The sequence below is a fragment of the Drosophila arizonae genome, chromosome X (assembly GCF_054131065.1).
Source record: "Drosophila arizonae isolate 15081-1271.41 chromosome X, UAZ_ARI_1.0, whole genome shotgun sequence".
NCBI lineage: Eukaryota > Metazoa > Arthropoda > Insecta > Diptera > Drosophilidae > Drosophila > Drosophila arizonae.
Window position 1 is genome coordinate 17141327 of NC_142927.1, and position 14676 is coordinate 17156002.

The window sequence follows — 14676 nt, forward strand, 5'->3', positions numbered from 1 at the left end:
CTTTTCATCTCTCATAACTCATTATTTACCTAGCATATTAAAGCCGTTGATGCCAAAGAGAGCGGCATCGCCCTGGCCCCCGGGAAACACATAGAGCGTTGGGTGTGTGAAGCGTATATTGCCCACCACATCCGACGTCTCCAGCAGCTCACGCAGTGACGTTGGCACCACCATTGGCGCCAGATAATCTGTAAAAAATGAAAGGTCAGTGCGCTCCATTCGAATATGAAGTTTACTTGGCGTTAAGTGGTACCTATAAAGCCATTGATGGACTCGCTACTGGTGTCCAGGACATCCACCGGATTGATGCGTATTTTACACTGTCGCGAAAATACCTTATCCGGCAATGTGTGCCATAGACCAGCGTCGGCACAGTGTATATTCATCGTTATGGTGTCCGCATAGGCACGTATCACCCTTTGTACGTCGTGCTCTTGAAATGCCTCCGCAAAGTCAGCCACCGAGAAGGTGCCATCCTGAAAAGCAGAAGTTAAAATCATATTAGCATTGGCATCTTAGTCTTCCCGGGCGGGTGCTGGCTAACCTGTAGGATCCAAGAACCGTTACCGCTAAAGGTGTAGCCAGCGTGTATAATATGCCGATGCCTCGTAAAACTACTGAGTAGATTACGCATGCATTGTATAAGCGTATTGTATTGCGGATGTATGAGCACCTCCGTCACTAGGTTCTCGCTGGCATATTGTATGAGTCGCTCACCTGCAAGATAAGGGATAAGCAGATGGAGGATTTCAGAAAGTGAGTACAGCAATTAGGGTACTCAGGCTGTTCAAATAAACCATTTAAAATGCTACGAAATCTCGTTGGAGCCTGCTTTGAATCTGAAAGCACAATACGCAAATCTTTTAAATGGTCATCTGCTTGAAATTCACTTGAAGTAAAAGGGAAAGCCCTAACAGTCATTAATATTTTGTTATATATGTGTAAACGGAATACTCTTGTGGGGCCCAGTGTGTGCGGGGCAAGGCGGCAATACATTCAAGTGGCTCGTTTGGTCTTTAGAGCTTCCAGCCGCCCGCTCACGCCCGCTCCTGCCTGTTTCACGTTCTCTACGACTGCCTACCACGCAGAAATTTTATTATTTGCGGTAAGCCTGACTCAGCTAACTGAACGACTGGTCGGTCGGTCGGGTGGTGGGGTGCTGAGGTTGTTCGGTAGTGTCGGTAGTGTAGGACGGCCTGGTGTCTCTAGTTGAACTACTATTCAACGTTAACCCACCGAGCGCACTAATGAATAGCTAAAACGTCGAGTGGCAAGCGCACAAGAGGCTTGGATTACCAAACGCTTGAGTCCCGGCCAGAGAATCCAAGCATTAGGCACGCACACCAAATCAAGTGGCTTTAAATTGTCAGACAGTGGGGCGGCAGGCGGCAGGCGGCTGGTGGCTTCCGAGCTAAGTTGGCTTTATTGTCAAGCATTTTATTCGCATCTGTCCCTTGCGCTGCTGCTGCACGGCGATTGCAGTCGACTGAAAAATCATTTCATAAATCTTTAATTTTTATGGTTTAATTAAGATTTTCAGTCCGCCCCAGGGCTGGCTGTCCAGCTGCCCGGCTGACCAATTGTGCAGCGCGTGCCACAAGCATAAAAGATGCGACCTTGCTGACGACCTTGCCATGTCATTTGCTGTCGACCACCATCAGCATCATCATCGGATGGGTGGGCATGGCCGCTGCTTGCTCCCAGCACTAAATGCTTTTACAGCATTGCCCTATGTAAATAATTTACGCATTTTCTGCACTAAATAGTCGTTGACAAAGCCAAAAAAAAAAAGAAAAAAATAATGAAGAAGAGGAAAGAAATGAGCGCACATGACATATCACTACCTATACAAACAGGCACACACGCATGTTTTCAATGTCGTCCATATCCATGTCCATGTGTGTGTGGGTGTGTGTGCGTGGGCACATTACGTATACGGCACGTCGACCCAACGGTCAAATGTGCCCACGTACGCGTAAAAAAAAGCGGCGAGCCATCGAGCCTGAAGTGTGCCCAAGCGTGCACCTACGTATGGCTTCACTTGCTTCAAGCTTGTCGCCTTTCACCTCTCTCTCTCTCTCTCTCTCTCTCTCTCTCTCTTTCGGACTATCCGGCTCTCTGGCGGTCCGAGTGCCACGCGGGTTTCGTAGCCCTTATGCTCTTTATAAATGATAATCTTTACAGCGACTTGCGTGCGACATTTATTTATCAGCTCGACACACAGAGGCCCCATGCACACACACACACACACACAAGAAAGCACTTTGTTGTGCGTGTGTGTATTTGTAAAGCTCAGTGACATACATGCCCGCATATTTAGGCCTGGGCGGTGCTTAAACACATGCGGCACCCGTGCGTATACGCAATTTGTGAATTAAGGTTTGCAACTTGCGCGTATTTTCTTACGGCCGCAACAGGCCTCAGCGCGGCGCGTGACAATTTGCGTTTCATAAATAAAATGCGGTTAGAGCATTTGCATCTCATTAACGACATGACGGCAGCCCCAAAGTGTCATTCGGCATAAATCAAATCGAATGACGGCGCCACGCTGTCGACCAATTGATGCTCCTATCCAAGCCTGTGCTGGCACGCGCTTTGAATGAAAGTGCTACAGACTAAAGTGAGGCCCATAAAGAATTCTCTCAATCACATGGCAGCATAGAAAGGTGATTTGGTAATGCATCGCGAATCTCTTTATTAATTGTGAAAAAAAACTCGAGTCTCTACTAAACCAGAGGACCAGACTAGGTGAAGAGCTAGACGTGACTTCGTCTGTATAAATTATCTCAGAAGCTTTAACTTTGCCAACCACGCCCTCAATCTCTTTCTTTCCCTAAGCTTATGCATCCCATGTTATTTTTTCTATATCTCTAAAAAATATGCAGCTCTACTGAGTAAGCTTGACATTTTTGAAAGCTTTAAAAATTATACTACTGAAAGAGACACTTCTATGAAAAAAAAATCATTATTATAATTATTATTATTATTATTTTTTTTTAATTTAATTTTATTTTTATTTTTATTTTTTTTTTTGTTAAATAAAGAAATTAATAATTTTTGACTCGAAAAAATTTTAGATCTGTACTTTTTCATTTTATATGATTTTATAAGTATTTTCAAGAGCACACGGAATTGGTTTGGAAACTAAAACTATTTTTTTTTTTTTTCTTATAAGAAAGAAAGAAAGAAATCTTTAATATTTATTATGTCCTGCCTCATCCTCATTAGAATCAAGCATACTCCTCGGTAAACTTTAAAGTAATTGCTCCAGATCTGGCGAACTAATTGTTCAAGTTTAATTGGGATTTCCGCAGTCAAACATTTCATTAAGTTGTGGCCCGGAATGCGGATAACACAATTTATTCGCTAGTTGCCTGACAAGTTGGCGGCGATGTAACGGCGGCCCGAGCCGAGTTGGTAAATATAATAAAAAGCCAATTGGAAATTGCGCACTTGTGCCGGCGCTGCCTTGAAACTATTTACCATTTCGTATGTCCAACTACAAATGGCACTTAAGGGAACTTGATTCTCCTCCAAGCCAAAAGACCACAAAGAGTGCCCCGCCTACCCTCTACCCTCTATCTCTGCGGTCTGCGCTGCACAGATGCGAGCCAATAGGCTGAGAGGCGTTTGGCGAGTGGCAGATCAGGGACCCAATCGCAGCTCAAAGTTTGCAAAGCCACATACAATGCGAAAGTTGCATCCAACTTGGTGGCAAACAACGCCCACAATTTGGGCCCCCGACCCCCCTCTCAGCAATATAATGCCAAATGGCGACATGAATGTAGTAAAAAAAAATGAAGGGAACCGAGTGAAAAGCTCGACGATGGGGCAGACGCGGAGCTCGGGCTGTGTTTGATGTCAAGTGCAGTTTTTCGCATTGCAAGGTCCATTGAAAAGTTTTTCGCGCTGGCCGCACCTAACCAAAATGGCGAACGACCGCATATTAACCGTTAATAACTGTACTTTAATGCCTACGCTCGGAATGCTGCCAAGTTTGTGAAACAAAACAAAATTTGCATAACAACAGGCGGAAACTTTTTGTGTTTTATGATTTCTCTCCACGCCTTTCACGCCCTTGCCTCGCTCCTCGCTCTCTCAGTGCTTTTAGCCTCTCTCTAATGTCGCTCTCTCCCTCTCTCTAGCCCTCTTTCTCTCCACATTCCTTTTGTTTTTTATTTCGTTTCATTTTTGTGCCGGACTGCAAAGTAATTACAGTTGGCGCCGGTCACCAGCCGGCACTGAAGTCCTCTATGGCCCCGCCCCCTCAACACGTCGCCGGGGCGCACGTGTAAAAACAAAGTTTTCCCCAATTGCAATTTTCAGCTCTAGCCAGTCCTAGCCACGGCTTAAAGCATTTTCCTCAGCACCTGCACAAGTTGAGGTGAGAAGAAGCCATTCGCATAGCTATCCGGCTCTATTCTCTGCCGTGAATTCATCTTAGCTACTTGGCAAAATGAAGAGAAACGAGCTAAATGATTTCTTTGGAAATCGGTAAGTGCCTCGGACACTGAGTGACATTTGTAAATTGATTTGTTTTCTCGGAATTAACTTTTATATTCATTTTTTTTTTTTTTAATGTAATTGATAAGTGGTATCTTGCCAACACGCCTGGTATAATCAGTAAATTTTTTATATATATTTAAAACTCACTGAACCGGAGCAGTTAACGAATTTACCTGCCTGGTTGCACAATTATACAGCCGGAGCGCCCGACAAATGGGCCCATACAAATGGCCATTTATGCTTCAGGACAGGCAAAAGCGCGTTGATTTATGGAGTTGAAATGCGCTTAACGCATACAAAAACTCTGGCTGAAAAGGTATTTTAATTAGTTAGTCCAGCTGCATTAAATTTGAATGCGACACGTGGCACGTGCATCATTAATCAAAAGTGACCCAACGGCATCATACATCAGGCTTTGGTTACAACAACAACAACCACAACAGCAGCAACAAGACAATCTAGATGCCGTCATCCTCAGGCTGCTGTTCGACAAACCCAATAACATGCTGTAAGCGTCAAAGTCTTGGCAACTGGCCCAGTTGTCCACCCAGCCAGGCACATACATACATACATGTATATGCACACATCTATGTATGTCTCTCTGTCCAGGTCTGTCCATAATTAAAATTAAACCAGCTGCCCACAGAATGTCCCATGTCAGCTATTCTCAGCTGGGGGCGTCAATGAGAGGCGTCGCCTGATCTGGATTGACGCCTGTCGATGCGTGCCACTCAGGCTCGTTTCTCGGCGAACTGCCGTTATTCACACCTTGTAGCTGCTGCTCTCTATTAAATGTACATTTTCTGCTCATTATTATTACCGTTAATTTTAGTCATAGTTCATGTTATTATTGAATTCCTCGAAACTATCTATTGAAATTCAGTTCGAGCCTGAATAAATTCCAATGCGAAATTCTTGTTGAAAATATTTCTAGCTATCGATAATGATGAAATGCCAGACATCAGCAACCTTTAATAAGCTCAGCTCTGTCTGTCTGCCTCTCGCTCGCTCTTCCTCTCTCGCTCTTCCTCTCTCTCTTTCACCATCTCTCTGCTTGGTATTTGCTGCATATTTAATGGAATTGAAATTGAATTTCTGCAACTATTTTGATTTGGCTTCAGTTGATTACGTGCAACACTTGCCTCGGTTATTGTCTGTGGCGCGTTCGACAGTGTGTGGCATAAGAGCATTTTATAGTCTTAATTTCATGCCGCAACACTTGCATTCCCATTCGCAGTCACATTCGCTTATCTCTGCTGTCAGCCACACACATACACACATACATACATACATGTACATGTCTCTGTCTCTGGCAAGCATTTTGCTTCGCTGCCGGCTTCGCTGGAGCGTGTTGTTCCTCATGGAGTGTGCGCGCGTATTCATATGCAAAGTGTAACTGTCTTTATCTAATGTGTGCGCGTGTGTGTGTGTGTGTGTACGTGGCTGACTGTCCGGTATTCAGTTATTTGCCTAACTTTTGCCTGCTGGGGCTTAGGTGCGACCATCTTATTGTATTTCTTTCTCTCTTTTCTCGTGCCGTCCTGTTCGTTGGCTCTGCTTGAATTATGCATGAGCTGCACAGTCGTTGTCAATATGGCCTTGTCCGCTATACGACTACATAAATGGGTGTATGTGTATGTGTGTGCGTGGGTATGTCTGTGTGTTTGCCAGGCTCTATCAATCAATTTTGCATACGCTTTATCTCAAGAATTCGTATGGCTTTAAAGGCCATGTGCATGTTAATGCTGCCCGCTTACGGGAGCTTAGCACAGGCGGCGTGTGCTAAGCGCACAATAAAACCCAAGTTGGCAAATCAGAGTCTGAACTAGCGAAAATATGACGAGTAGCGAGTAATAACAGTTGCTGATACTACTTAACAAGGAGCGGGACTAGGGGAGGGAGTACGGCGGAAGGGAGTCGATTGTGAACGATAGTTGTTGAAGTTGTTGAAGAGTGGGGCTCATTTATGAGTCTTACAATACTTGAGTGGAATGCAACGAACAGCGAAAGAATGCAAATATGATGCAACTAAATTTCTATTAGAGACCAAAGGTCAAGAGCTGAGAGCAGGGAACAGAGAGTACAAAGCGAAGGCATGGAAATGGATTCATAGTAAATTAGAGATTTGAGCAGAGAGCACAGATTAGCGTGTAGGAATATACTCCAGATATAGGTGTCGAAAATTAGACCTTTTTTATAAGCACAGCATGCAAATAACAATTGACTCTACGAGATCAACCAAACACAATTCATATTCACTCGCCTGCGATCTGAGACTCTCGTAAAAGACTTTGTTTCCTTCTGTTTCCTATTCGTGTGACGCTTTTTTCACGAACATCGTTTAGCCAGAGACACGATGGACGTTCGCATAATGCGACTCAAATGATCTCCCCATTCACATACGCACGCACACACGTACGCAATCGATGTATTTAGCGAACACAGCCTTCCTTTCAATACCCATACATACAGGAAAAGAAAGAACCAGAGCGCAAGAAAGAAACCGATCGCGACCGAGCTTGTTGAAGAGCCGATGCAATCGGTAGCCCTCAGAGTCTATTCTCAGAGTGGAAATAAATACTTGCAGGCTATCGAGAGAAGATAGTAGATAGAAGACATGAAACACTGAGAAAGGAGAGTATAGTGTATGGAATAGAAGATATGGAGCACTAAGAAGGGAAGGTGTAGATTATGGAATAGTAAGAAGAAGAAGTAGAGTATGGAATAGAAGGGACTATAGATTAGAAAGTATAAAATATGGAATACTGAGAAGGGACTGCTGAGAAGGGACTACTCACTAGTATGGAATAGTGAGAAGAGACAATAGAATAGAGAGTAGAAGGGGCTGTAGAGCCCATATATGTAGTATGCAATACTGGCAAGGAACTACAGATTATAGAGAGTAGTGATGAGTATGTAGGAAGGTAATTGACATAAGTTTTTTTAGGATTCAAGTCTCGAATTCGTTCCTGTGCGCTGTCCACTGCTGACACGCACTCAAAGCAAAGCAAATTCATCGAAAATAGAGAATAGAGAATAGAGAATGCAGACAAGTAGAAAGTAAAAGGAGCAGAGAGTATGGAGTAAAGGGTGAAAAATCGAGTCTTGATTTGCTTGATTTTTCGATTAGCATGTAACGTGAATGAGCGACCAGAGGTAAAGGTAGAAACTCAATTATGAATGAAGTCATTACATCGATTGCCACGTTCGATTCGATTTGCGTTGTCAACAACACTGACACACTTTGTGAGCAGTTGAGCAGTCGGTGGAAAATAGCGTCAGCTCTAATTGCACTGGGTAAATAAGTTGTCTGGCTAACAAAGCTAAACGAACTTTAAGTGACTAACAACTTAGTATTATTAATGCCGCGATTAATCAAATAGATAAAGGAATGGAGCACAGCTGGCCAAGGGATGGGGATGGGGATGGGGATGGGATTGGGTGTGGAGCAGGAGCTGGGGCTAGTGTCAGTGTGGGACAACTAATGAGTAGCTCGCTGTAGAGCAACGTTTTTTATGACCCAGCTCAAGTGGAATCGCAGCGCACTGCGGGGGATGCTCGGAGTGGCGCAGGGCAGCCCGGTCGGTGGCAAAGTTTGTGCAGCGAACTTTGTCCAAGTCCCGCAAGGAAACTTAAGCAAACTGCATCAAATTCAATTTTTAAGCATAACTTTGTCGTTGATAATGAAGGACGACGCCGTTGAAGAGTATAAGCCATAAAATATATATCTCTATACGTATATTATGCGCTTGTTAACAAATGTTTGTAATTGCTCAAAAAGTTGCCCCAGCAGCGTGGGAGCAGAGTGAAGGCAGAGTGAAAGCTCTCAGCTTGACAGGACCCTATGCAGAACATGAAAGACAAGCAGAGGCTCCGGCTTTCGCTTGTTAGCCAAGCAGCCAGGCTGCCAGGCAGCTGGGCAGCTGGGCAGCCGTTGACAGTTGTTGTTGGGCCAACAAAGTGGCGTTAGGTAAACGATATCTGTCGACTGCATAGTGGACGGCGGTGGCACACCAGAGGCGGCATCCCGAATGAAGGACAACGCTTTGTCAGCGAAGGTGACGACTTTTATCGACTTGCCAACGGCCGGCCGCTTCCTAACCTTTGTCAAATTAGAGTGCCCCGTGAAGTCTATGCAAGGCACACAAAGCCCCAGAAAAACCAGCGAACAGCATCAACGGCATCAAGCATCGGGGCGTGTGCATCTCTGCATCTCTGCATCTCGCCAACTTGGACATTACAGCAATATTTTAGATATTCAAAACTTTAGTATTTTCAACTGCAATTGCAAGTGAGGCGTCCTTCGGCGTGTCCCATTCTTATGCCGCTTGGCTGGCATCATTATTGAGAGCAGGCACTTGAGCATTTTGTTTGAGTAGTTTCTTGCGGGCTGTGTAAACAAAAATGCGAATGCGGAATTCACTTTGCCAAGTGCTCGGCCTGGACAATGGCAGCAAGGCATTGAGCGCAGGTGCTGTTCTTGCACTTACCGGCAGCAGCAGTAAAAGCAGCAGCAGCAGGAGGCAACGGCAACGCCCAAGGACAGACGCTGTGCACATCACATTGACATCCGAGTGCTGCAAAGTATGCTACATATATTTATATACACTCAAGCTGCTGCACTGCAGTGCAACTATAACCAAGAAATAGTAATTTAGATTTTTTTTAAGGCGAAACTAAATAAGACTAATATTGATTCAACTTATTAATGATATTAAAAAAGCAAAAGCCGCTTTTTTGCCAAAATATAAATGCCAAATGGAAGAAATGCAGCAGGAACAAAAACTAGCTGAGAACTATGAATGACTGCCTATGATAGCAACTATAACTAATTGTTCATTTGAGGCAAATTATGGAAAATACTGTTCATCCTGTAGGCATTTTTCGCAAGGCAGCTTTTAATTTGCACAACCAGGTCTATAAATCAGACTAATTTCATCACGCATAGAAGGATAGCAGAATCCATAATTTCGCTGATGGTTGATAAAGCAATGGATACATCTGATCAGATTATTTCTTCAGCAAATCTTTAGAAACGAGTTTGAAAGCATATAGGTCGCTGTCTAATGAAGTTGTACGTCTTGTATTATGTAAAGTTGAAGGCACAATAAAATCAGTTGAAGAACCCGAATTTTTTCAGCGGATCAATATTTCTGGCTGATCTGGAACTCGAAACTGAAGAAAACTAATTTCGATTTTATGAAAGTTCGACTGTTTTCAATTAAAATTATTATTTTAAAGTATAAACAAGCAAAATTCTTAAAAAAAAAAAAAAATTTTAATACAAAATTTTAATTAATTTTTTTTGGGTGGGCGGTGACACGCCCATTTTTCTAAAATATATTTCTGATGGTATACATATTAATAATACAAAAACCGGATCAAAAAATCTGGCTTAGTTTTCAAGTTATTAATTAATACCCGATAATTTGGATTTTTCCCCATAGTGCACTGGTCGAAGTTTGCCAGCGAGCAGCAATAAAATAAATGGAAAACAATCTGTAATAAATTACACAGCATAAGCAGTCCCATCTTGAATAAAATATTGCGCTTTAATAAACATCAGTTGTCTCAGTTTTAATTGAAGCTGAGCCTCCAGTAGAGCCTAACTCAGCTCAAGCAGCTTATACCCATAGTCGACTCTTGTTATCATGAGATGGATCTCCGGCAGTTTGCTCTCGTAATTGGGCTTTGTTATCAAGTCGAGTGCGAGCTCGAGTTCGAATGTGAATGTGCAGGGAGCGCAGCTTAGGCTCTAAACTGTTTGATATTGCGACTGTCAAGCATAATTCTGATAAGCCCATGGAGCAGGCAGCTTCTAATTTGTGTGTAGCTGCAATAGTCAGACAAGAGTCATATTTGGCCAACGGCGGGCGGGGCACGGCAACAGGCAAACAAAAGAATAAGCAGAAAGAAAAACAAACAATAATGAAACAGAGCGAGAGTGAGAGAGGAGTTGGGTGGGGAGGACAAGGGGGGATGGCTGGCTGGCTGGCTGGCTGTGCAACCGATGCAGTGCAGCCACTTGAATGCATTTCAACAACGTTGTTCCCGGCTAATCCGCAAAGACAACCAAATCCGAGAGGCCCGCACAATATCCCGACACTTGGCTGGCTTTGTTGCATTGTTGTTGCATTGTTGTTTTTGCTGTTGCTGTTGTTGTTGTTTGCGTTGTAAATGAAAATGAAAATGAAAATGCGCCACTCCGATTCGGATTCGGATTTAATATTACACAAAAGCCATACAGGGAACAAAGCGCATTTGAGAAGCGCCGAGCACCGAGCGCCGAGCTCTGAGTGCTAAGAGCGTTGGGCTTTTTGATGAATGCCAATTGTGAAAAGCTGTTGAAAGACAATCGCCATAATTGGTTAGAATGATTTTGTATTTTGTTGGCTTGTAGTTTTGTAGTTTTTCAGCAGCTATTTGAATAGTTGAATAATTGCAAAGTCAGCGCTCGAAATTCGAAAAGCAATTTATATTCCCCCGCGAGCTCTGCGCCCTCCGTGTGACACGACGAGCGGGCAAATTGAAAGCCAAATGTCAAAGGAAAAGGAAAAGTGCCAGCCGAACTTTGTCCCCATCAGGGTTAATTAACAAATGAATTCCACTTATTGCCATTATGAGTTGCCCATTCAGCTCACTTTTTTATGAGCTGCCGGTGCGACAGCTTTCAATTGGATTGAAGTTCGATTTCTATTTTTTCGCTGGCCCAATTAGCTGAGAGCTGAAAGCTGAGAACTGAGAACTGAGCGCTGAGAGCTGCGTTGGCTGCTCCATTCACTTCGGATATCCAACTTACCGTGACGCGCCTCCTCGCCCTCGGGTGCATGCTGTGTGATTGTATTGAGCTCCTCCTCCAGGTCGACATGACAATCGGATACGTCCCAGGACAGGAAACCTGCATGTGACAAAAGAAATAGAAAAGAAATCAGGTGATAAGTCGCGTACCAAAGCATCACAAAAGGCATAGAAATGAAGCGAATTCAATTCAATTGAATTGAATCCATTTATGTTAAGCTACGTGTGATGGCAATATTACCATTAAGCTAAGAGATGTATTAAAAGCAGTTAGTCTATAAATATATATATATGGTTTATTTTTTAGCTCAGTTTCTTAAGCTTTTATGGCTTTAGAATTATAATAAATACAATTGGTAAAATATATCTTTAATAGCTTAATTTATCATAAGTCTGCAGGCTGCTAAACCAAGATTAAAGCTTTATCCCATCAAATTATTATTCGCTCGATTCACTGAGAACGAAGAGTCAGACTTTGGTTTTTTGTTGAATGTAAAAAAAAAGGCGTGCTCTATCCCTTAAAGTATATGCATATATTCTTGATCCCTTAGAGTATATACATACATATATTCTTGATCAGGATAACGAACTGAGTCGATTAAGCACTGCCCTGTCTGCTCGTCCGTCTATCTGTTCGTTCATCCGTCCGTAACTTTCAAGCAATCCCTAGGCTATTACAAATATTTACTTCCGCAATTCGAGCTAATCATTATTTTTTCGATAAAAATCGATAATTTTACTAAATTTGTATACATAGCTTGATAGCTAATGCCATAATCTGGATTTCATGATATGATTAAGACAGTCTAAGCAAGAGCATGATTTGTTCCTACAGTAAAGCCCAGATTATGTGTGAAAAAAAAAGAATTTCTTTGAAGAGTTTTGGGTATCTCATAGTTGGGCAGTCCCCGTTCTTTCTTCTTTGATTGCGATTTTCTCGTAATGTCCTCAGCTAATTATTACCTGGCACAATTCGAGTTTGACTAGCTCAGAATTTATAGCCCTATTTCAGCTATTGGCCTGGAAATAAATAGCTCAGAGCTCATTAGACATAAACAGGGCACATTTCATTGGCTTATCCCAGTTGGTACGCTGCCTGAATATCAATGCTAATTGCTCAACATCTTCTTCCTCTTCTTCACTCTTAATGAGAGCTAATAATGCTGGGCATGTCGTATCGTATTCGGCAATTACGTATTGCTTGTCTAAAGTGCATCCGCACTAAATGTTGACCAGCTGCCATAACGATGCTTGGCTCATTTATCAAAATATATACACACACTTATTATATAATTGTGTGTGTGTGTGTGTGTAGTTGATAAATTTTTCATTAATTTTATAATTACAGAATGTGTCATGAGACGTTGTTATTCAGTAACTTTTTGCTTTTGCCATTTTGATAAATGGCCAACATGAGACAACAAAAACGCAGAAGTTGCGACTCTTCCTTCGCGTTACGTATACGTCATATGGTACACATCACACATACACACGCACACAGAGTCAGCAATGCCTTAGTTTTTGCGTTTTGTGCTTCCCCTGTCTTTGATATTTAGTTGGCCCGCATAGAATTGCTTTATATATATTTCTATATATAGCCGAGCTATGTATGTGCCAGTGCCAATGCCAGTTGGCCTCTTTGGGTATTATGTCATTTAGTAAACAAATTAAGTCAGCCTTCACCCACTGGGTGTGTGTATGCGTATATATGTGTGTGTGTACATTGTACTTCAGTGTAAGTATTTGCAAATACACATACCAAAATAGTTGGCTCTTCAACCAGAAACAAAAAATGAAAAGTGCATCATTAGCATTTCCTTTTCGGTGTACCACAAACTATTTGCCTGGCATTTTTGCTTCTTTTTTTTTTTTTTGTTTTTTTTTTTGCGAATAGCTAACAGCAAAATGAAATGAATTTCAAATAACTATTAAATGTTTGCCTGCACTTGGATGTAGCTACAGTTGTAGCCTGTAGCTGCTTTAAGAGCTCTGCACTCCACTCTAATTGCTAAATGTTCGCCTTTTCTTCCTCATGCCTTCGTTTCATTCTGCTTGTTTCGCTTCGCAACCTATTCAAATATGAGAAAGTGAGAAAGCAAGAGCGGAGAGTCTGTGGAGTCCCATTTTGTAGCTTGGGGACGGCCAGGCAGCTGGAATTTAATGAGCGGCAGACACGAGTTCTTTTCGTGCACACTGCAATGAATAACTTATTATAATGATGCCTTAATGAGCGCTTAACTTTCATTTTTGATGCCGGCTGGCCCGCAGACATTAATGTGCATAAAGCCGACGCAAATGAAGCTGTCAACTCGAGTCAAGTGTCGGCCGGCGCGGACCACAGCAATCGACTGAGTCAGAGGCCACAAAACTGATATTCTGTCAAGTCGATCGACGAAAGTCCATGTTAAAGCTGCTGTTCAATTTCACCCTGACTGCTAGGAAATACATACATGTATGTGTAACTGATTCCATCTAGCAGAAAGTCTCTCTTCCTGTCCCTAACATTTAATCTCTATCTCGCTCACTATCTATCTCTCTATTTATCTCTCTCGATCTCCCTCTATAGTCAAGTTTTTATCTAGGCTTTAAGTCTCTCATTCTGTTCCTCATTCCTTATCTTTCTCTCTATTCTTCTCTATACAATTGCCAACTATAAATAAGAGTTTTTGTTTTCTCACTGCCTCAAATCAGTCAGCTCCCAAGCAATGCAAAACTCAATGCTAAAGCTACTGTTAAACTTATGACAGCTGCTTTCAATTTGCCGCTGACTGCCAGAAATGATACTCCAGTTTGACATATTTGCATTCACTATATTCTAAAATGCCATAAATTGCTGCTATCTTTAACTGTCCCCTCTCTCTCTCTCTTTCTTTGTCTCCTTCTCTCTCTCTCTATCATCTCTCAATTCGAAAGTCCATGTTAAAGCTGCTGTTCAATTTGATACTGATTGCTTCTGTTTGACTGATTCCTTCTAATTAGTATTATACAACGAGGTGCTAAATGGTAACAAATTGTCAACAATTTCTCTTCTCCCTCTCTCTCTCTCTCTCTCATTCTCTTCCTTTATCCAATTGTTAACTAAAAACAAATTGTTTTCCAAGTGTTTCCAATCATCGCATTCGATTTGCCATGTCCTTTTGGGTGCTCTAAGCCCCGTTTGTCTGCTGCCATAGTGGCATGACTAGTAGCCAGCTACTGCTACTGCTGCTGCTGCTGCTGCTGCTGCTGCTTCTTCTTTCTCTTAGCTGCACACTGTTGAGCAATTTGCACAAATGGCTGGCAGCAGCAACAAAAGGCAATGGCACAAAACGAACAAATTCAAAGCGAAGAAGAGCAAAAAAATAATGAAATGCGCAAAAAACAACAACAAGT

At 42.5% G+C, this 14676-nt stretch overlaps 1 protein-coding gene across 5 annotated transcripts in view; it reads right to left on the bottom strand.

The window, feature by feature from the left end:
- futsch (microtubule-associated protein futsch) overlaps positions 1–14676 on the bottom strand; it is a 70805-nt gene that overhangs the window by 19912 nt on the left and 36217 nt on the right. For all 5 annotated transcript variants that reach the window (XM_089474674.1, XM_089474675.1, XM_089474673.1 and 2 more), the window contains exons 3-6: positions 11306–11404; positions 545–717; positions 254–476; positions 30–188 (exon numbers count right to left, since the gene is read on the bottom strand). In XM_089474674.1, the coding sequence (XP_089330800.1) occupies positions 30–188; positions 254–476; positions 545–717; positions 11306–11404 (654 nt within the window). The remainder of the gene's footprint in view (positions 1–29; positions 189–253; positions 477–544; positions 718–11305; positions 11405–14676) is intronic.